General features: G+C 40.0%; 1 protein-coding gene across 10 annotated transcripts in view; it reads left to right on the forward strand.

Annotated features, from left to right (window-relative positions):
• Positions 1–24,162, forward strand: part of SPIRE1 (spire type actin nucleation factor 1) — a 172,077-nt gene that overhangs the window by 127,729 nt on the left and 20,186 nt on the right. For 6 of the 10 annotated variants that reach the window (XR_006172795.2, XM_065585230.1, XM_008164398.4 and 3 more), the window contains 4 exons: positions 7,104–7,190; positions 7,639–7,768; positions 11,954–11,995; positions 19,108–19,277. Coding sequence is in view for 9 of the 10 variants with exons in the window: in XM_065585230.1 (XP_065441302.1) it covers positions 7,104–7,190; positions 7,639–7,768; positions 11,954–11,995; positions 19,108–19,277 (429 nt within the window). In the remaining variant the exon portion in view is untranslated. The remainder of the gene's footprint in view (positions 1–7,103; positions 7,191–7,638; positions 7,769–11,953; positions 11,996–19,107; positions 19,278–24,162) is intronic. The other 4 variants (XM_042843130.2, XM_008164399.4, XM_042843133.2 and 1 more) reach the window with 3 other exon arrangements.

A 24,162-nucleotide genomic window follows, 5' to 3' on the forward strand; every position in this document is an offset into this window, starting at 1 on the left:
CACAGGAATTATACCTTATGAGAATCAGTACCTTTCCTTGAAGTCTTCAGCTTTATTAAAGGCTCACAAGTTCTGATTTGGGCATGACTGTTTCAGCACAATGCAGTGTTCCTTTGGAGTCAAGAGAACAAGCTGAGACATCAAGGCAAGCTTTCAAATATCAATGAATTACTTCCCAGACACTCATGTACAACTTAGGAGTGACTGTCAGGAAGATGCACTTTCTGTATTAGGATCACCTACTCCTTGGTATGTCCTGGAATCTCCCAGACCGTCTGTTGCTCCTGGTTCATAAAATTATTTTTTAAATGGTCATTATCATGCAATTAATAATGGATACCAAGTACTGAAGATTTCTTAACAGTGATGAGCACGTTCAGAAATCCCTGTGTAGATGCATGGATTTGAATAGTGTCAATGCTCTCAGCACTGAGAACTGCCTTGAGTTTTCCTGGTTTGTTTTTTCCCACTGATTGCAGGGGTGGGTGGGGGTTTCCATAGGATTTTAGGTTTCTTGACAAAGACTCACCAGATTTTCATTGTATTGAAAAAGCTATTTTCCCACCCAAAAATATTTTGATGGAAGGTTTTTAACAAGCTCTATTGTTGATACACCTTGTGCCTTGCTCTAGAATCACAGAATTTTTCACTGAGCTTGGATGGCTTCTGATTCTTTCTTCCCCCTTCCCCCCCCCCAATAGATTGGCACATAGAATAGAATGGAAATATCCACTCCTTATAATAGAATGTAGCCACAACCACTTCCTCTTACAAGAAGTCATTGTGATTATGAATGGTAGTCTGGAAACTATTGATGAACCAATTGACGTTCCATAATAATCACTCTAAGCACTTATATGGTGCTTCATGTGTTTCAAAGTGATATGTAAACATTACCTCATCAGTCCCTGCAGCTCCCCAGTGAGGTAGGTAAGTGTGTTGTTAGCCTTATTTTACAGATAGGGAAATAGAGATAGTTCTTCCTGATGTGACTGGTTGTGCTCTACTATCATGTGAATGTGACAGATATAGGTCATAGGTTGTATCTTTGGGTCAGGGTGGGCACCTCTCTCATCCCAGACGTCCTTCCTTGGATATGGACATCACTGTAGAGCCAGTTTGGAGTTCAGGGTATAGCTCTGTGTAGTCTTATGGGGGATGCCCCCCTTCTGCAGGCAAAAAGCCTGAATGAAAAAGGCCAACAAAATAATCCTGCAGCCCACAAAACGGTCTGCACTCACCCCTCAAGGCAAAAGTTAAATAGTTTCTGTAAAAGGGGCCAGTCGAGGTTCCTAGTTCCCTGAGAGGTCTGAGGGGCTCATGCTGAGTGTCCTGGCCTCTAAAAAGGAAAACAAAGCAAAGATAGTCACTGAATTTCCCCTGAGGGAGCAGATGACATATGCTCTTCAGCACCTTTCCTGCAATTGATGCTGCTGTTGAGACACTATGGTGATGAGGGCAATAGCATTACTACCTAGCTATCTATCTTATAGCTAAGGTTCAGAGAGCTGTGTTACTTTTAATATCAACCACAGAGCAAAAGAAAAACCAAACTTGGAGGCCCTTTACTTTTGACACAATACATGGATTCAGTACAGTAATTTTGTTTGACTAGGAGCCCTGGGCGATATTCTAGTTCACCTTTTGCCAACATAGCCTCTAATTCGACTTCTGTTAAGTTAGCGTCTATCTCTTCTCAAAAGATTTTCTTCATGTGGTTGGTGTTGAAGGCACAGCTGCTCTTTCTGACATCCAGATGCTAGCTATGTACTATATGCCTGCAGGCATCCATTTCTGTCCTGCTCCTCTTGTATATGAAAAATACTAGGCAGGTTGTCTAAAGCCACTTTTGGTCATATGGGCATAAAAGTGAATTAGGATTAGAATCTGCTGCAGGTACAAAATCTATGGCAATGTCTCTGACACCGTTGCTAGCTTTGTCTGACTACAACTTGCTGGTACCTCCATGCTAGAAAAATAACTAGTTTCTTATTATAAAGTTTCCACCTAGTAGTTTGAGTTTTGTTGCTGAGCATGCTCAAAGAATTTCTGTGCAGAAAATTGTATAATAATATGGATGCAGTTTGATAGGAAATGAAATTTACTGAAGCTTGAGGGGTTCACAGATCCTTACAAGTTCAGTTAGATCTCCTGAGTACAGCATAATTTAGCTGTCTGTCATGAGTCATAGCTAAATATATATATTCCCAACAGAGAAAGCTGTCATGTCTGTCTAGATGGGGAAACAAAAACAAGAGTCCCAAATCTGAATTGAAAAGCAGCGAGGGGAAAAAGGGATTATTTTTCCTCCTAGCAGTCAAAACATACACATGGCAAAATTGTGATAAAAGTGAATTTAAACAGTGGGAAGTCAATAGACTTAGGCGCCAAAATCGCTTTTGAAAATGGGACTTAGCCAATCTAAATCATTTAGACCTTGCAATGCTGAGCTGAGCAATGCCTAAATACCTTTAAAATATGAGCGTTAATTCTGAATTAATTAATTTATTATCATAATACCCAGTGAGGTGAGGTGTTTGTATTATCCCCATTTTATACATTGAGAATTGAGGCATGCCCAATATGAGAAGACTAGGACCTGATTTTTCGTAGTACTTAGCATTTGATAGCGCTTTATATGTTCAGAGCAGAACTCCCAATGCCCTGAATTGCAGCTGTGACTGCTCAGCACTTCTGCAAATCAGAGCCTGGGTGTCTCCAACAGGACACCCAGAAAATAAGGAACATGCAATTAATAGCTACCTGTGAAAAGTTTGGTTTATGTGTCTTGTCCAGCATCACACAGGAACTCTGTGGCAAAGGGAGAGAGAGAATGCAGGTCTCTTTTGTGGCATTCAGTTGCCTTAATTGTGAGATCATTCTTTTCCTGCAGTTCCTGCCTCCTTTACCACACATCTGACCACCTCAGTAAATGAGGCAGCACAGAGACAACAGCCTCCTTCACAATACAATCCTGAATCTTCCCCAGAGCACTGTCCTTCTTATGCACTCAGAGAGCAGGGGTCCTGTGGGGGAAAAAATAGTCTTTAACTACATGATCACATACTATCATAATACATATGCACCAGGGAAGTTTGAATACAGAGTCTTACAATGGAAAGTTTCAGGCAGTCTTAACTATATTTATTGATGCCTGAGTCACCTATAATGCATACACACCAAAAATACACCTCTACCCCGATATAACGCGGTCCTCGGGAGCCAAAAATTCCGACCGCATTATTGGTGAAACCCCACTATATCGAGATAGCGGCAGCAGGGCTCCAGCGGTCATTTATAAGGCCCGGGGCTCCCCGCAGCAGCCGGAGCCCCGGGCCCTTTAAATCGCCGGCCAAGCCTCGCTGCCGGAGCCCCGGGGTTACCCATGCGAACCCATGTTCTATCGGGTTGCGTTATATCAGGGTAGAGGTGTGTATATATACAATCTTGTGGCTCAATTTTATTTACAGAAGGAATATACTGCATTAATAATGCAAGTAACAAGGAGAAGATGATGAAATGTAAACTTTTCAGAGCTCTCTGTCTAGTGCACTTGTACTTTACTTTAGTGTTTGTATATAGCATTTTAGCTTCACAATAAGTATTTCTCATGGTGGATATGTTTTCATGTGAGTGCTGGAATGGCTGTTTTAGAAATGATGTAGCATACCTTACCTGTGATCAATTTCATTTCAGCTGAGATTTTCCAAATCATACAAAACATAGTATCAATTAAATACTGCATTTTCAACTGGATACATTGTTCTACTTTGCTTTTTCTAAAGTGTTGCTTAGTATGGCTGTGTTGAGATAGCTTCATTTCAGTGGTGAGTAGAGCAATTCTTTTGAATGTCATTTGTAATGTGCTTTTCAATCACTTGGGATCAAAGGCATGTTATAAATACAAGATATTTATTATCGTCATTCAAAATTAGACTTGCCATTTGCAGCCAACCTGTTTATCTCCAAATCACATTTGTTTTTTGAATGTGAAAGTGGTGGGCTGAAAGCAAGTGTAGGAAGCCTTCTTGACTGTGTTTTCTTCTCACTGTGCTTTTGCTATGTGGTTATTTACATTTCTGGTAGATCTTATACACTCAGGCCACATTTTTTCTAATAGGTAATGTTACTAGTTATAATGTACGCATGTACAAAATTCTTCAGAATTTTAAATGTAAGCATTTTTCTTTCATTTTGATTTTTACAAAAGAAACATTTGGGATATTTTTGACAGTGCTTTGAAATAGTTCGATTAAACGTTAATATGTGGTTGGTTCCAGTCTGGTATCTGAACAGAATTACAATTATACAACACTTTTTTTCTGTGCCTGGCTGTGTGGCACAGATATGCTTGTACTGTGCATATCTGACCTAATCTATTTAATCCATAGCCAAGACTTTTATTTCTGTAAGGGCATTCATAGCCACCAGTTCCTGTAATCACTTTTTAATAAATAATGCTTGTGAAAAAGTGTCCATTTTGGAAACAGAAGTTAATTTGACTACAGAAAAAATACAGCATTTACAGTGGCAATGAAAGATTTTTCATAGTGCGCAGAGTCTCAGCTTTGAGCATAAGTCCTTGGCATTTCTACTGAGGCTATTGAGAATATCAGTTACTCTGCCATACACTTCCTTTGTGACCTTGGGGAAATCAGTTGGGCACATTAGGTGCTTCAGCTTTACCAGTAGTGAAATAGGGATTCGAATACTTACTGATTGTATAGGGGTGGTATGAAGGTTAATTGAGGGAATAAAGCACTTTGAGATCCTCAGGTCAAAAGTCCTATAGAACTGCAATGTTGTTTATTATTTATTTTATATTGTGATATAGACAACTGTCCCGTTGGGACTGGACTGAGATCACCAGCTCACCAAACAGCTGTCAAATGTTAACAACTTTCAGTCACTACTAACTTTGACAATGCTTGAACCAGTGACCTGGAGGAAGAAGACTTCATGTCTCACTACCAATCATGTGAACCATGCAGACCTATGAAAACTATCAATTCTTTTAAAAAGAAGGGGGAAAACATAATTGCTTTAAAAATAATATTTTCCCCATCATAAAATGTCAGTAAAAACCATGTAATTGAAATATTTTCTTCTTTAATGTTTTTGGTAAATATGGAGGATGTGAGAGAGTTCTGTGTTTCTATCAATAATATATGCACCTCAGTTTACCTTCTTGATATTCTGCCTGATTGCAGAGTATTAAATCAAAGGAAGCTATTGGGAGGAATCAAACAGGAAATGAAACAATAGAGAAAAGATACACCAGTGAAAATACCAAAGGTTTTTAAGGAATGATGGGGGAATTATTAACTGGGAAATGCTCCCCTGCCTGACTGTAGCCAGGCCATCAGACTTTTTCTCCATGTCTGAGCAAGGAACAAAGGGACCCTAAACTGTTAATGACCCTGAAGGAAGGAGGGGATGAGCAGGCAGCAGCAGTTGGCGATGAGTCTCTTATAAAGAGATATTGAGAGACTGCTGCAGAGGCTGTCTGTCTCTCTTGGCCCAGGAATGGGAGAATCTTAGTTTCAATGTGGTACATGCATCATGTAGTCCATCTGTTATCATAGAATCATAGAATATCAGGGTTGGAAGGGACCTCAGGAGGTCATTTAGTCCAAACCCCTGCTCAAATCAGGACCAATCCCTAGACAGATTTTTGCCCCAGGTCCCTAAGTGGCCCCCTCAAGGATTGAACTCACAACCCTGGGTTTATTTTAACCCATTTCTCTGAATGCTGTGTTCTGGCTGACTAATAAATCAGGCCTTGTGAAAATCATGGAATTTTATATATTTGTTTGTTTGTTTTTAGAAAATTCATGGCAGTGACATAGGTAAAGCAGAGAATTTCACGGAATAGGCACAGAATGCAGTCAGAAAAAGGTCACTGCTGCATTCATTTGCCTCAAACTGGCCACTGAGTCCCTCTCCCCCGCCAAACTGCTGCAATCTTTTGCTGGAGCACGCTCTACGAGTTGCAACTTGCATGAGAGCAGCTGCTTTATTATATATCCTGTATCTACACTATATTACTGAGAATTTTTCTCTGCAATGCGTAGTATATGTTTCTCCTTATCTCCAAATTGAGACTTTGGAAAGAAATTATGTTGTAGCTCTGAAGACAAGAAAAACTCTTACGTACAAAGAGACATTTCTCTTCTTTTTGCAGGATATATATTTTTCTGGCTTAGTTTTACTAAGTATTAATTTTAGATATGCTATCAAACACTATAGTTCTCTTCCAAGCTCCATTTATACTTCAAAATATTTTAAAAGCATGAGTAAATTGATAAACTTTGTAAGGTGACCTAAGGCCGGGAAATTCAGAACGTAGCCACTCCTTAGTAGCACCATCTACTCCCGGTAGGGTGTGCTGACATGGGATTGTGGTTAATAGCAGTTGCTAGATCTGAAAGAATGAGAATGGACAGTTGATCTTTTTCCATTGCCAGAAGCAGATCATCAGTCAATGGGACTAACACCGTGTGTGTGCTTGTACCCGGTCTGAAACAAGGCTGAAAAGACGTCAAGGAAATTTCAAGCCCCTTGATAATGCCCAAGTTTCTTCATTACAACCCGCTTAGTAGCCTTCCCTGAAAGAAGACTATTAGATGCAATATAAGAGTTAACGGTTTTGCCAGGCTCATGAGTTGCTTTCCTAGGTGTGGCTCTAGCGCTTGTTCATTTGAGGCCTGTTGGCATACTGTCCTCCAAAGAGAGGTATTGACAAATTTCCCTAGTAACGAACCCAGTGTTCTCCCACAAACATCCTGGAAACTCTGATGTCTGATTGTCTCAAAGATTAATCCTAAATTTTATTAATTAACATTATTGCGATTGCACTTATTCTCCAGCTGTACATCTGCACTCATTTTCCATTTGTAAAACCAAAATGCCCTTATCTGCAGCATTTCTTGTCTATGTATTGCATACAGAATATTCCTCTATTTGAGACTGATGACAGTTTTAGGATATATTTAATGTAAGTGTGAAACTCTACAGGTTTCCTCAGGATATTATGATCTCATTACACTGCAAAAATGTGAATAGAAAGTATAAAAAGATGCATTTCATTTTCCTCCTTTCAGGTCAATGGGGATATTCCACCTCGATTAAAAAAGAGTGCTCATGAAAAAATCCTGGATTTCATCCGATCACGGCCCCCATTAAATCCTGTATGTAATCCAATATGTTTCTTCGTGGTGAAAGGCTGGCTGGCTTTTTTCAATGTGTTTGTGTTTTAGTGTTTTGTTTTAAAATGGTATAGTAGTACAAAATATATCTGTTGTTTGTGTGCTGTGCATTTATTCTTATGTGTTTCACATAAGAGCTGTTTAACTTTTGTGGTCTGTTTAGGAAGATCATTGTAAAATCCTGAAACCTTAACACTTACCTTTAGCAGTTATCCGATATCTTTGTGAATCTGTGTTGGTCTTATCTGCTTATAAAATTATACTTCCAATGTTCTTGTTAAAAAATCTCTGTGAGGAACGTACTCAACTGTGTTTATAAGTGAATGAAAGTAAAATCACTTCAGAATAATCTGCTATTTAAAAGAATCCTTGTGAAATCACTTTCCAGGAATAATGCTTAGAATGAACATTCATTCTTTTTATACCCAAGGCCTCTGCAAGAAAACTGAAACCAACCCCACCACGGCCACGCAGCCTCCATGAAAGGATACTGGAGGAAATCAAGGCAGAAAGAAAGCTGCGCCCTGTCTCACCAGATGAGATCAGGCGTAGCAGGCTAGGTGAGTACTTGCTTTTGCTTATACTAGTTTTGAGCAGCAGTACTTGCACAAATCTACCCCACATAAGGATATTGGCAACAGGGCCGGTTCTAGGCACCAGCAAACTAAGCACGTCCTTGGGGTGGCACAATTTTCAGGGGCGGCATTCCGGACGCTTTTTTTTTTTTTTTTTTTTTTTTTTTTTGCTTGGGATGGCAAAAACCCTAGAGCTGGCCCTGATTGGCAATGTCTGCACTGAGCTCAATTAAAATGGAGAATAAAATAACTCTTACCCTTTCAAAAGAGGGTAAAGCCTGCAGGCTCTGTTAGTGCTATGCACCCTTTCTGGTAACTTTAGGAATAGAAGAATTTAGTACCTTGAAATTATTATTTTCTTGTTTTAAAAATAAAAGATGTGTGATTTAGACTGATTGCGTCAGGTTTCTGATGTCATAATTAGGGGATTTTAAGTGACATAATGTTGATTATTGTGCAGAGGGATTTACATTAGATCATCTCATGGATGGGAATAGAGGTTTGTTTCCCTAATATGCAATATAAAGTGTTACACACAGATGTTTTTTAAATTCATTTTATTCTTTTGTTTCCTGCTCTAAGCTCCATTAATCTCACGGTCCTTTATTGATTATCTATGTTTAAGGTTTCCTGAACTTTTGAGCTGAGAGCATTGCAGTCATTTTGGATGTAAATCTTTGCTTCACTGTATAAATTATGAAGCCCCTGTAAGCGTTCATATGAATTTCAGTAAGCGACTGATTCAGATCTGCATTGCAAAGCAGTTTGTTTCAGAAATGTACATGAAACAATATATTGCCTATTGTAAAATTCTATAAGTGTGACATTTTTCACAAGTCGCCACTTTATGCCTCAGAACCATTGAACTAAAGCAAAGCCTGATCACTAAAGATGTTGCAAATATTCCAAACTGTTACTTCCATTTTCCTTCTTTAAGCATAAAGTATTTAACTGTCACAGAGAAGCTTTGTTAACTGGATTTATGCAGAGAAAGAGTGATGTCTTGTGGCTAAAGAGGCAAAAAAACAACACACACCTGTATTCTCTGTTGTTCTGTTTGGCAGACAGGGCCGGCGCTTCCACTAGGAGACCCTAGGCAGTTACCTAGGGTGGCAGGATTTGGGGGGGGCGGCATTTTGCTGCCCTCAGCGGAAATTCGGCGGCGGGGGATCCTTCCGCTCCTGCTCTTCGGCGGAAATTCAGGGGCGGGTCCTTCACTTGCTCTGGGACCCGCCACCGAAGTGCCCCAAAGACGCGGAAGGACCCCCGCCGCTGAATGCTCAGAGGAGCAGTGCTGCCGCCTAAGGCAGCAAAAACCCTGGCACCGCTCCTGTTGGCAGTATATCTATGCCTGGCGCATTTATTTAAAGGCAGTGGTCCAAACTCAAGTGGGTTGTATTTATTCATTGTCTGTAGGGGAAAATTGTTATCACTCTTATTTCAGCCAATTTTGGAGGGAGTGTTTGTGTGGCACTTGGATGCTTTTTAGCAGCAGGATGTTCTGAACACTGTTTTGCAGACCATCTGGAGCCTGCTATGGACTTGATTTATGGTTGCCACAGCTATTGGTTTCTTTTTACCTGCTCAGACCCTTCTTTATATGAAAGACTGTGGAAGCTCAGCAGAATCTCGAGTGGATTCTTTTTCTTTACTTAAGTATATAAAAAATCAACTTTAATATACGATATGTTCTCCATTTGGGAACTCTGTCTTAGAATCCTAGAACTGGAAGGGACCACGAAATGTCTTCAGGTCCAGTCCCCTGCACTGAAGGCAGGACTAAATCTTGTGGTAGTCCTCTTTCAGCCCGGTCAGATTTTTCACCACTCAGTTATATGGCTCGAAAAATGGAATATTAGAGCATGCTTAGGTATGAATGGGGAATTCATGAGAGTTTATTATACAGACTACAGTAGACTAAAAATTTTTTTCTCTCAAGCACCTGTGTAAACACCTAATTGTCATTAGCTTGAAGAAAGAAAAAAAAATATTTTGTGACTCATTCGGAAGTATTGCTTCTTGTGTTAGAGAAGTACATTAGTTTTTTTCCTTCTTCATATTGAAACTGACACAATAGATTCATTGTCTGAAATATCAAAATTTTCTTCAGAGCAAAATTTATATCTTTTTGGTAGATTTGGGGATGGGAAAAGAGCAGCCACATTCAGAAAGCTATAAATAGTCCTGGCTTACAGATAGATAAGTATTGCATGTAATTTAGTGTAGTGAAAATGTAAGGTAATAAGGCTTAAGGATTTTAAATCTAAATGGAAGCCCAACATAGAACACAGATGGGAGAAAGATGTGGAAATGATTGTGGATAATACATTTAAACCATCTGGACAGACATAGTTGACAACAGTGAAAATAAATGAAGTTTTGGAGTGTATTAATGAAAGTATAGAGTATATTATACATGTGCAGGAGCTATTCTGTTATCTAAAGCATAGAGAAACTGTTTGGAATATGGTAATCTTGGTAATCATATTGTGCATAACCAATTACACACACAGAGAAATTTGCAACAGAGGAGTGACCAGTATGAATAAGTGTCTGATAGAAATGAGTGGTTTATATAGGCTCATAAGAGGTCTGAATAAAATGGAAGAAAAAGAGAAGCATAGAAGGTTTATCTCCTTTAGTTGAAAGAGTTTATTTCCTTGTATGAACAAGTTGAGCTAATGTAGCCTTGAAGAAAACCAGTTCTTCCCTTCTGTATTTCATTTGCATATTTCATTTGCTTTAGGTTAGGAGTGAGGGGTGTGCCATTGGGGAAAAAAAATAATTTAAAACCTGGCTGTAATTTAAGTGGACAGAGATTTTAATATATTTAGCCATTCTTTTTGCAACTGCTGTTGCCTCTGGCTTATATTGTCCATTCTTGCTCTAAAGGAAAAGTACCTCTACTCCCAAGTTTGGCTCTGGGTCAGACACCTACTGTACATAACCTTAACTGATTCCCATTTACAAGGCTTACTCCTGTGCAACCTTTTTTAAACACATAGCTTAAGGGGATGTGTGGCTGCTGGATCATTCATACAAGCTTGCACATTTTACAGGCTGACAAATCAGCATTCAGGCAAATAGGGGCAGATATTTTACATATCCAGTAAGTTCATTTTCCACCTTGTGTTTATTCTTACTGTTGGGATTAACCTGCTAAAGTCGTCTCAAGTAAGAATGAATCTGACATTATCCTAATCCCTACTAGACATTGGATATTTTTGAAATGTGGACCAATTTTAACACCATTGGCAGTTTATGTTCAGGATTGGTCCAGGCGCTGTATGTCATAAGTGAGGTGCATTGACCAAGCTGAATTGAACAGCTGTGCCACAGCAGTTGCTTGTAGCCATGTCTCTCATTTTCATGAGTGATAAAATTCACCTACAAATGTTTAATAATAAATACATATATGGGACAGGGATATTAGTTAAATAAACTTTCCAGACCCAGTTAACCTTTGACTGCTTATTGTCCTACAAATGGGAACAAACTGTTCAGAGGGCTGAAAAGGAGACAGCAGGATACTAGATCCATTTTGAAGACTGAGGAAAACCAGAACAGGGGGCAATTTTGAACCAGGCGTAGGATGCAGCCATACACACAGTGTCAGATTTTTTTATTTTGGGGGGGGGGGTGGGGGGAGGTTCTGTAAAGATACCAAATGTTGATTTTTTTTTTTAATGTCTAGTTATGATCATGGGAGATTAAGCTTTCAGAAATGTTAGAATCTTTGTTTCAGTTCACTGAAATGTGTGTGAAATGTGGTTCTGTACTTTTTAATTTTTTTCTCTGTCAGCTACAGTTTTTCTTTCATAAATGTTATTTTAAGTGAAAACCTTACTTTCTGTTTTTCAAGATGCTTATCTCTTGTGTTAGCATCTGGTTTTATTGTATTCTAAAACCAGTGTTCTACAGATCTATCTTTCAAAATATCTTTCTTACACATACTGTATTTGCAAGTGCCAGTGATGCTATTATAGTGTTTACACCTCCAGTGTTACCATAGTAAAGAAAAACATGTTTTAGACACATTTTGGATTTATATCAGCCTGGGCATCCGAATCCAAAATGTCTTAAGTGGACCTAATCTTTTCTTTTTGTTACCCCTCTGCCTTCCTAACAGCTTAATTGTTTTCTTTTTGTTGTTTCTGTTTCCTTTTTCAGCAATGCGGCCACTTAGCATGTCTTACAGTTTTGACCTGTCAGGTAAAAGGTGCTATAACACCTGACGTGGTTATTGTGTTTATTGTGAAATTTGTTCCATCCATTTGTTTGTTTAACCCTCATATAAGAAAGAAACGTGAAGGGATTCTTCTAAGCCATGGTCAGTGAAAGGAAAGATTCATCTAGATTTCCTATTAAAATCTATAGTTCTGCTACCAAACAGGGGCATACACGTATAAGGAACCACTATATTTCACCTGTAATTGAATTTTGTGAAGAATAAGGTGGTTCACAGCTATCCCTAAACCCTAGGAAAGGGCTTATTTCACCTTAGTCTGATTTTATTATTTACTAAATCAACCCTTTTCCCTGAACTTTTGCTTTTAAGCTAAATCTTTTAGTCTTGGTTTGACCAATAAATATAAGTACTGTAGTGTGTTAAAGTCAAATGTCTAGGGAATCACTTTTTGACTTGACCATCTTCTGCAATATTTTATTTCTTGAGATTATTCAAAAACTGTTAAATCTTTCATTGAAATTTTCTTAATTAACATTTCACGTACACACACATTGCAGAGAAACACTGATGTATATAGCTATATAGTGTGTGTGTGTGTGTGTATATATATTTATATAACTTAATCTCATTTGTCAGTGCACTGTGGAACTCTTATGAAGAACAAGTGACTTAGCTATGTTGGAACGTTTGCAATCTTTGTTAGTTATACATGTTCACTCCAATAAGCTTTGCAGCATTAAAATGTTAAAGAAGAGTGCAAAGCTTCTAACAAATCCATGGGGATTCACTCCTGGGCCACCATCTTGGAATTTTTTATTAATTTTTAATGTACCCATGTTCTTCTGTCTAATACTCTGTGAATTACCTCTCTTTGAGGGGGAAATCTCAGTGGTCATAAATTAAGCATTTAAAGTTTTAATGAGGATGCAGGACTTATCGCTGAGACTGACCCCTCAGAAGGAAAACTACCTTCTACACGGTGAAGGGTCCCATTTCTGCTGTAGTATTCTGCCTACACCTGGAATGGGAACCTAATAGATGGCTAGATTTCTCTAGTGCCTTTTATTTTATAGGAAGGGTATAAGCAATAACAGACTGCAAAGTGCCTGCAGTGCTCCTGAAGGAGTGTGCTCTGAGGTGTGAAGCCAAACACCCTCATTCACAACCATTTAGATTCCTTCTTACCTCATACCAATGTGCCATATCAGCCCCTGAGACCTATGCACTGCGGGAAATCACTACACTCAGATCTTATCCTTTCCATGGAGCTAGGAAGGCATGACTCAAAGCTGGTGCAATTATGGGACCTCCACATGAATGATCCTGTTCCTCCAGTAGATCCCTAAGATAAGCAGGTTCCAAGTAAAATCCATCCCCTCATTCTGTGGGGAGGCAAAACCTTCTATATCCCTCATTCGCCATCACACACAAGGAATAACCTGGGACTCTCACAAAGTTCTCCTCTTTCACTCCCATATCTCCAATCACTTCCTATGGGTTTTCCCATGGGAGGAGATAATATGGTCCAATGTTTTCCTATTTATCATCTAGAAAGACCATATTTGAATGGTTTATTATCATGATGTAAAGAAGCACGATGATTTGGTAATCCCCCAGCAGCAAAGTTTAGAGTGAGCATCTAATATGGTGTATTATAACATTGTCTAATGGCGGCAAAATGTTCCACTAGCCAGTGCTCATGTTAGGTGCTACGCTGTGTCCTTTTAAGATCTGGAAATTCCTTGTACATAAGGTCAGATACTAGTGTAAGCGGTCAAACTTTTATTTTTCAACTCTTCTGTTACTTCCAAATAAAGCTGAATGAGCCGATAGTGCAGGAGAGTAGAACAGAACATGGCAAGAGTACCTTTACTGATCAGCGTAGCAGGGAAGATGTCCAGCACTATCCCTTTAAATGTGTCTGTTTGCTTATTCTCTTCTTGTCTTCAGTTAACTTGCTCTTTTCAGGATTTCTGTTCAGTCATGGATCTGAGACGTGTTCCTACTTAGTTAAATCCAAAATGATTTTGCTTAACCATCCTTTATTAATTCATTATCATAACATCTTTGTTAAATACAAACTACTTCATAATAACCTACAGTACTAAACTATGCCTTGGAGTTGATCTTTCTGACTGACCACTGAAGAACTCTTCCTGTTTTCTTTATCCATTTGCTAAATGTACTTTAACACTCATGTGATTCACACAGAGATGTGATACTGCTTTGTTGTCTGAATGATCCTATACAGGACCTTTGGAAGCAAATTCAGGGGTGATGGAAACATTCTCACAGGGAGAAGTGAGACAACAGATCAGATAACACAAAATGATTTTGTTTGGGATGTAAATAAAAAGCAAACAAATGGTTTTGTTTCATTTTGTTGCTTTGTTGATACTTTTGCTTTATTCTTTATTTTGATGGGAGGGTTTTAAATTTGCTTCCATTTTGTAATTATTATTTTCACATTTTTTCTTGATGTTTGTTTTCATTGCTGTCTGCCCAGCTGAAGAGATGTCATAAAAATATAAACTCTCACTGAAAAGCAGAACCTTCCTCTCAAATTTTCATGCTAAAGAACATGTTCTTGGCCCTGCTACAGCAGCTTTGTGCTGTTCTGGTGGTCCAAAGCAGCTGTAAAGCTGGCTTAGCCAAGTAGTGAAGGATTCTCCTTGTGTTAGGGAAACTTGAGGGTGTTGAGCCAATGTGGCTGGTATGTGCCACTCTTCTCAGCCATTGGCACAGGGAGCATTTCTAGGGGAAATAGGATGTGCACAAGACTTTCCAGTGCCCAGCTGGCAGAACAGAGCCATTGGTAGCTGGATGTAAGTTACAGCAGTCTTAAAGGTAGCTTTAAGCCACTTTTGCTTCCCTCAACCTGTGTTGAACATAGCTCAAAAGACGGGAGCATCTGACCGTGAACATACAACCCATTTTGTCCTCTAAATCGAACACAAAAAAATGAAATAACAGCTGCAGAAACTGCTGTTTTTCATATCTACAAAGTTAATGCTTTCATTGTTTTCCAAAGCTGCTGCGCCCAAGCTCCAGTAGGGGTTGTTCTTCATATGCCCAAATCTCAGAGATGTGGAGCAGAATCACACATCATTTGAATGTCAGGAAAATGCTCAGGAAAGGCAGATAATCTGTTAGTTTAGTTACCATGGTAATGAGCATGGTACCCACACCTAGAAAGATACATTTTTCAGTATACTGGTTAATTAGTTTTCTTGTCTGAATTAAATATGCAAGTCATCTATCATAACGAAGAGCATACCTTTGTGCTACAATTACTCATACAGTCTTTTCCCAGTATTCTCACAATGTAACTAATGTAGGACAAACCTATATTAATCCAGAGAATCCATTTTCTTTTCTGCCTTCGTTTTAACATGCTGTAAAAATGTTAAGGCAAAGGAGCATATTTTACAGTAGAAACCAGGTCCAGTTTTCTGTTCCCATCATGTGTCAATGAAAGCTGATTAGGACAGAAACACCATATGGTTAGTTAGCATATAATCTGTGATCTACTTAATTCCTTCTTTCATAAGAGAAGCAGTCTTACATGTAAATAAAAACAAATTTCAATTTATCCTAGTTTTTTTGGTCTTTCACTCTGTCTCTCACACACACATGCCTTAAGACTAGTGTCAGACACAGAAGTAGCAACACATAAGACATATTTTATTAATTCCTTATGTAGTCAAGTTATCAAACTCACAGCTTTTTGTTGTTTCCACGTGGCCTGAAATATTTGATAGCTTAAGAGACTCTCAGAGAAACCAAAAGTATTTTCCTAATGCTTCAGCTAGTATTTACCTTGGAATCAGTGACTTGCAACCCAGTTAACGGATGCTGCTGCCCCATTTGTCTGGCAAAACTTAATTTCTACTGTAATATAATGTTCACTCCAGGACCCCCTTGATACAAATGCTTGGCTGGGCAGCAGCTGAATCACCTCAGAAATGTTCACAATCATTTGTATGATCTAGAACTGGTTAAAATATTTTATGGGTATTTTTTTGTTATAAATTTAGTCCACCGTTGGTTGCAGCTAATTGTTTGCAAACCAAATCTGATTTTATTATGGGCATTCATTACTAATAAGTATCAGTTTATTGGTTATTTGTGAGCTGTCCACCTTGACTATTCAATCTTTTTTTTAGGAGCGGTGTGGTTAATCAGCACATGGCAATGTTTCTGATTCCTGATTAGATTACTGAAACATTTTAAACAGGAAAATAACAGATGTGACTAGAGGGTAACAAACAACACTGTTAGAATTTTTGGGCAAATTGTGCTGAAATCTGTGAAACTTTATGCATTCACATTTTTTTCCACCAATACCCAGCAGTTGTCCACATGTTCACAAATAACTAGTAGTCTGACCACGTGAATCCTAGTAAACTGAACTCAACCCTTTTATTCACAAACTTTTTTTTGCAAATTAGGCGTTTGGGTGTTTTGGTTTTTGTTTTTTCCGAAAAACATTCCCTTTGGATTTCCTCAGAGTAGAGGGGGATGATGGATGACATGTCGTATTTAAGAGCTATTCAAAACAAATTTGATATATTATGTTCTAGTAGATTCACCTGAAGTGTCACTTGTATTTCAGGGTATTACAGTAAATCAGTAAATACTTCTAAACATTTTAAGTACTTCTTTCAGTTGTGGGCTTCCTGTCTAAAAATAGAACTCTTCTAGGTTTTGTATGTATGGACAGGCAACACAAATGATAGATGTCTTATATGTCCCATACTTTGGTCAGAAGAGGGCACCTAAATGTTTAAGAAACGTTGACCTATAAAATGTATGTCCTGAATATTCAGTTCCCCACATCTCTTCCCCTGACTCTAGGAGCCCCTTCTCCAAGATCTGGATGCCACTCCTTACTTGGATGTTTTTGGAGGATGCAAATCACCTGCATACACCACCTACCACCTCCCACCTCACAAGTCCAAAGGCTATGGACACATGGGTCCTTTCTCCTACTCCCCATTCTTCAGGCAATGAGATCACTGTCTCATGTTCCCAAGAAGGGTTTTGAGGGGAGAGAAGTTGCACGTGCCCATCCTGTTCTTGCTGCCATTGCTGGTTCTCTGGCTCTTATGAGCTATTATGTCCAAGATTTCCCTAGCTACAGTTAAGGGGATTTCCCGAGAAACTATATGCAAGTGACCATGAGGTTTGTCAGCCCAAGAGGCAGCACAGGCAGCAGGGATGTTTTTTCTTCTACTACTACTACTACAAGATGGGAGTGAGAGGGCACAACCTTCTGGAATCGTGTTGGGCAGTGGCAACACCAGGAAGACAACTGATGTTGTCCCCTTTGAAAGTGAGGAAGGAGGGGGGAAAAGCCATTCAGCCCCAGATGATATTGTACCATTCAAGAGGTCCATTAGTAATATCCTAGAAGACATAAAAATAAAGAGTGGAGAAGTTCAGAGGCCTGTGATGGAAGACTCTTGGCCGGGAAAACCTGGAGGCTATAATAATAGTGTAGTATTCAGATTCACAGCCTTGGAGTAGTCCCACGATTCAGAGAGTCCCTTTTCTCACTTCTGTAGTTACAAGTAGAATTTTATTCACGAATTACGCTGTACTCTCTGCCCTCCACCCAATTTGTTTTCCTACTTCCAACATTTAGCCATTACCTGATTGCCTTTAAAAATGTGTAACTAATTTAACTCCGATTATTGCTTAATGTAAAAATCTGCCTAAATGAGAATCTTGTACAACAGGCAAATTACTATAACTATAACAGGCAAATTACTATAAATTGTCTACACAAGGTAATTTTAGCCACCAGTGAAGCTGCACCCATTCAATTCTCATAGTGCAGACAATTTACCTCAGGACAAATTATGCTGTACCAGGATAAACTATGTCTGTACTTGCTATTTACACCACTGCAGCTACATAAGTGACTAAAAAGGATGATCTAATGATTAGTGAGCTAGCCTCGGATTTGGGAGGCTCAATTCACTGCTCTGCCACAGAGATCCTGTGTGACCTTGGCCAAGTCATTTAGCCTCTCTTTGCCTTAGTTCTCTTGATGTAAAATGCTGTAAGGAATAATACTTCCTTAACTCACAAGGGTGTTGTGAGCACAAATACATTATGAGGTACTCATTCACTACACTGATGGGGATCATATAACTGCATAGATAGAAAGGCCAGATGCTTAGGCAAATATGCAAACCAAAGATGTAAATATTCCCACTAAATGCTGCCCCTTCTAAACACAGAAAATTTTTAAACATATTGAAACCTCATCCTTTCTCTGCTCTTTTTCTGGGATAAAAACGACATGTCAATCTTACCTTTCCCCCCAGCCAGAATATCAAAAGCTAGATTATTGTCTAGGTTTAGACTGGGCACAGCAGACCTCATGCTTACATTATACGTGCCTCATTCTGATCTCTTATTGGTGACTATCCAGAGCACCTTTACTGAACTCAATGAAGTTACACCCATGTAAAATCTGTGTAGGAGTAAATAGAATCAGGTCCCATCATTCCATTGTTACATGATGCAAGACTTGACCAAATGCATATATTTTCATTTTTAATATGCATTAAAATATAAACATGAGATTATGCACATTTTAGACAAGATATTTATAACTCATTGTCATTGCTGTTCAGTATATGAAAAAGAAAGCATAATTGCACCACACTGGAATAGTTTGTGTTTGTTTTGTGTCAAAACTCATAATTTCAATGTAGAATGGTCTTGGTATTCACTGGAGATCCACCTGTCTGGTTTTAGCAGTGCATCCCTGTTTCTTTGGATTCTGATTATTTAGCTAATTGTAGCAAATCATTAGGTGGCAGGATGTTTACTCCTTTAAATGAGGATTTTTTTTTAATGCTAAAGTATAAAAAAATTCAAAGTGCACTGCTATTTTTTCCACTGCTCTCATTCTCTCACATCATGTCTGTACCACACACCACGACCTGTAATTTTCTGAGCAACATATTGCTAAAGTAAAATAACCTTACACATGTAATTATCATAGTGAGGTTTTTCTCTGTGCACACTGCCTTGGCAGTAAGAGCTGAGAGGGGCATCACAAGTTGATTGCTGTGATATCTGTTCCTTCTAAGTACAGCCATTTTGTTTCTTTTGCCAGATGTATCCACACCAGATGCCTCAAGAAAATTGGCAGACAGCTCTGTAGTAAATGGTGGCTTGACACCACAAGCAAAGGTGAATGGCGTCAGCACTACCCAAGTGACAATGCAGCGAAAGAGACTCCTTAAAGCCCCTACATTGGCTGAACTGGATAGCTCGGATTCAGAGGTAAGACAACAGGGGCCCATGCTCAGGGCCCGCCCCAGGCAGCCAAAAAAAAAAAAAAGCCGCGATCGTGATCTGCGGCGGCAATTCGGCGGGAGGTCCTTCGCTCCGAGCAGGAGTGAGGGACCGTCCGCCGAATTGCCGCCAAATAGCTGGACGTGCCGCCCCTCTCCGGAGTGGCCGCCCCAAGCACCTGCTTGCCAGGCTGGTGCCTGGAGCCGGCCCTGCCCATGCTTTCTCCTCAACTGAATTTCAGAATTTAGTCTTTCTATTGATTCATGGAACTAATAAACTGGGGCAATAGTTTCATAGGTACTATTTAATCCTGGGGGTTTCTTAGTTATAATTTGAGGATTGGCTTACTGCATTGCCAACCACAAAAAGTTCAAAAATCGTAAGTCACATCCTAAATAATCGTGACAATTACAATGTGAGCAAGTCTTGTAAATGTATTGCAAGTAACACAATTTTGGTCCCCATGCAGGAGCGTTCTCTGAAGGCCCCAACTGTGCATATGACCCCATTGTGCTAGGCACTGTACAAAAACATAGTGAGAGACAGTCTCCCCAGAGAGTTTACAATTCAGCACAAAGCATGGGGGTGAGTTTGTGATGTGGGAGCTGAAACTGGGACCTATCAAACTCATCTCATTTGTGGGCAACCACATATCCTTTAGATCAGTGGTTTTCAAGCTTTTTTTCTGGGGACCCAGTTGAAGAAAATTGTTGAGGCCTGCGACCCAACGGAGCTGGGGATGAAGGATTTGGGCTGTGGGAGGGGCTCAGGACTGGGGCAGAGGTGGGGCTGGGAATGCGGGGTTCAGGGTGTGAGAGGGGGCTCTGGGTTGGGGGGGGTGGAGTGTGGGAGGGGGTCAGGGCTCTGGGCTGGGGTGCAGGCTCTGGGGTGGGGCAGGAATGAGGGGTTTGGGATGTAGGAGAGGGCTCTGGGTTTGGGGGGGCTCAGGGCTGGGGCAGGGGTTTGGGGTACGGGCTTACCTCCGGCGGCTCCCATTCAGCGGCACAGCCAGGGTGCAGAGGCAGGTTTCCCGCCTGTCCTGGCAACACAGACCACGCTGCGCCCCAGAAGCAGCCACAAGCAGGTCCAGCTCCTAGGAGGAGGTGCGCAAGTGGCTCCACATGGCTCTCACTTGCAGGCACTGCACCCCCACTCCTATTGGCCAGTTCTCGGCCAATGGGAGTGCGGAGCCGGTGCTCGGGTGGCGACAGCACACGGAGCCCCATGGTCCCCCCGCCTAGGAGCCGGACCTGCTGCTGGCCGCTTCTGGGGTGCAGCGCGGTGTCGGAACAGGTAGGGACTAGCCTGTCTTAACCGGGCAGCACCGCTAAAGGGACTTTTAACGGCCCAGTCAGCGGTGCTGACCAGAGCCGCTGTGACCCAGTTCCTTCCATTCCGTGACCCAGTTCTGGGTCGCAACCCACAGTTTGAAAAGCACTGCTTTAGATGGAAATAACGTTGAATCCAGCTCAGCTCAAGCAGAGATCTGATGACCTGCAGTAAAAACATGACACCTGCAAGAATAAGGCTTGCTGTCTGGAAAATTACATTTATTAAATCAAGTTCTGACCTTTTGGGAAATTACATAGGCAGTCTTTAGCTCTCTGGAGAGGACGCATCGACAAACTCTCAGAAACACTGCTCAGTCTCTAAATATGCTCTCCAATAAGTTCCCCATCCTGTTCTTAAAGAAACAGCTCCCATTAACCAAAATACAAACACTAAATGTAACAATAAAACAAGTATTAACACAACATCCAAATTAACTTCTAAATATAATGTTTTGCAAAATAATCCAACAATAACTCCTATTTTTTCTCTCTTACACACACTTTTCTCCCATCTGGTTCATTAACAGGATTTGAAGCCACAACCTAAAAATCCACTCTCCATATCTTTTCCACATCAGCTATTGGAGCCTTGGTAGTGGAAAGCATACTATTATCCCCTGTGTGAATCAGCTGATAAAGGGGGGAACAATGCACAATTCACAAGTGGGTTATACAGCCATTTGTGATACACTAGTGGAATGTTGGCATAAGGATTTGTGGTTTCTGTTCCTGGTTCTGGGAGCAGAGTGTAATCTAGAGGTTACAGAAAGCATAGCCAAGTGTAACAGTGTCCCTTTTCTGGGTAAACTGTGAGGATTGAACATGGCACCTGTACCTGGAGGTAAAAGCATGAGTCTCAATCATTTATGCTAAAAAAATGTGTCTGTTAGTGTGGAGGCAGTACAGTCATAAAATTCTGTATGTGGTCGAGCTGCTAAAGGGTCACAGAGCATCACTGCATTTTTGTGGGTTATGCAAGCACATAATTGGGCATGTTCATTCTGAAAGGCAGTGTGATAAAGTAGATGAGATTTGGGTCTTCTTCATAACTTTGCCTAAAGTAACCTCTCTTATCTAATCTGTAAAATAGGTATACAATAGTAGTGGATGAGGCTTTGTTAATAAGAAAACTGAAGGGCAACAAAATATTAACAGCAGTCAGTAAAAGACCTTAGATCCCATAGCTCAGTGCTAGGCTAACGCATCACGATCTTTGACTTGGAGATATGAACTGAGTAAATAAAAAGAGAGTCAGAAAGATGAATGTAAATTGATTCTCATAGGAAGGAATAATCAAATGCATGACTATGAATTGGGGTTACAGCATAGACTGAGATACCACATAGGGAGTTTGCTCTGGAAGATACAGCAAATAATAAAGTAAATCGACCACGCAATGTTGTTGCGAAAAAGACATCTTATATTGAGTTGAATTAACTGAATAGCTTTTGAAACAAGCAAGATAATCATGCTACCTACTCTGCTCAGTGCTGGTTAGGTCTCAGGCACAGTGCTGTGTTTAGTGTTAAAGAAGCAAAAAAGATAAATTAAACAGCGGGAGGTTACAGATTGACAGAAGTTGGGTAAAAGGACCTGTGAGGAAAATTAAAGAGAACCAAGCCAAGACCATTATTTACATTGAAATACCTCATATTTATTTTCTGATTTTTAAGTTTGTGGCATTTATAAATCACGGGGATTTGTATTCTAATTGTCTGTGAATGACTCAGACATTTCCATGCTTGTGACAGTAGAGTGTGTGAATTGAGCTAACCTATTTAGAATTACTCACTGGGGGTCCCCAGATTATAACTTTACAATCTACCCTGAAGAGGAGGTGGCACATAGCTACACTGCCCCAGGAGCAGACCAGACAACGAACTGTGACTCAACTCCTAATTCTTCACCTGCTACTCCTTTGTTCTGAGGGAGGAGTAAATTTCCTCAGCTTTTTTGTGAGGGAGCTTATTATATACCCATCTAGCTGGGTAGTGTTGTGAAGGGAGGTCTGGAGTCCCCTCTCTGTCTACTTACGTGCAAAGATCAGTATGAGGCAAGCAGGGCCTGGTCTCCCATCCTCCCACTAAAGTCACAGTCAGAATAAGGAGACCCATACTCCCCTGCATGTCTGAATATGGATGTGACAATCTAAGCCCTGGGTATTTTAAATAATTATAGAAATCATCGCCTAACAAGGCCATATATATATATATACTTAGCTGATTATATTGGTGGTGACACATTCAGCCCCTCCCCTCAAGTTATGCATGTAAGCAGATGTGCCTTTCTCAGTAGATAGGAGACTATACTTGTTTGGATCTGGATCTAAATGTGTCCAAACATGTCTGGATCCAGGATTTTGATTTCATGCCACTTCTGCTTGTGAGATTTCATATTGCCTGCATTGGAAATCAACAGCAAATACATTGGCCTAAGCAAACTTCTCTCAAGAATCGTGAATAATTACTGCACATGATTCACTAGTATTAATTTGCCAAGGAAGCTTACCACTCTAGGAGTCACAGTACAATAGAATAGTTCACATTTTCTGTGCATGTGAGGAGGATAGGGCGAAGAGACCATTTAAAATAAGTATGGAGTGTGTATTATCTAAGCAGAGCTGGTATTTATAAACAGTGGGAAATATAAAATATCCATCACTCTCCTTTCCTAAGTTATTCAAAACAAAGAGTTTCCTTTGAATTCTTACATTGGTTCTGAGAAAGGTCTATCTCACCTCAGAAGTAGCTGAAGGTCTAGCCTCACTTGCTGGGGGGGAAAAAGTTGATGATCCTGGAGGCAGGGGCAGTAGGCATCCCTATAGAAACCTTTGTTTCCCCTGCTGCTGTGTGCCTTTTTCAGCCTGATTTTGTATGGTCCCTGGAGAGATACTTCCTCTGCCATGGCTGCCCCCCAGAAGCTCCCCTGAAAGAGTAAGAAATAGCACAAATTACTGAAGAATTTGAGCTCAGTTTCACTCCCACTGAACTCAATGGCAAAACTCCCACAAATATGAATGGGAACAGGATTGGCACACCTGTCTGCTGTAGTTTAGGCTGCCTAGCCCTTTTGGATTTGGACAGGGTAGCATCTGACTGAGACCTGCCCCCGAATCCATCTAGACTTCAAAAATGGAACAAGAAATTATTTAAAAAAAATATTTAACACTATTTTCAACCGAAATAGCTTTTTTACAAAATTGGAAATGTATACAAGAAATTTTCATTTTTTAAAATTTAAAAAAATTTTTTTTATGAAGCTGGAAAATGAAAAATGTAGTCTTTAAGCAGTTTTTCTTCTCTTCTCCCCTGCAGAAAAAATAAAAAGTGGATGAGAGGAGAAAGGAAAGAAAAGAGAATGGGGAATTTTAAAAATTTTAAAAACAGAAATGTTCAATAAAAATGTTCATAAGCATTATGAATAAATTAAAAATCATTCCTTTGTGAAACCTGTGGAGAAGAATGACTTTGAAATTGTCAAAAATGTTCATGGTTCCCCACCCCCATTTTCTGCCCAGCTCTAGGAGGAACCCCTTGTAGTCC

Source organism: Chrysemys picta, chromosome 2, assembly GCF_011386835.1.
Source record: "Chrysemys picta bellii isolate R12L10 chromosome 2, ASM1138683v2, whole genome shotgun sequence".
Taxonomy (NCBI): domain Eukaryota; kingdom Metazoa; phylum Chordata; order Testudines; family Emydidae; genus Chrysemys; species Chrysemys picta.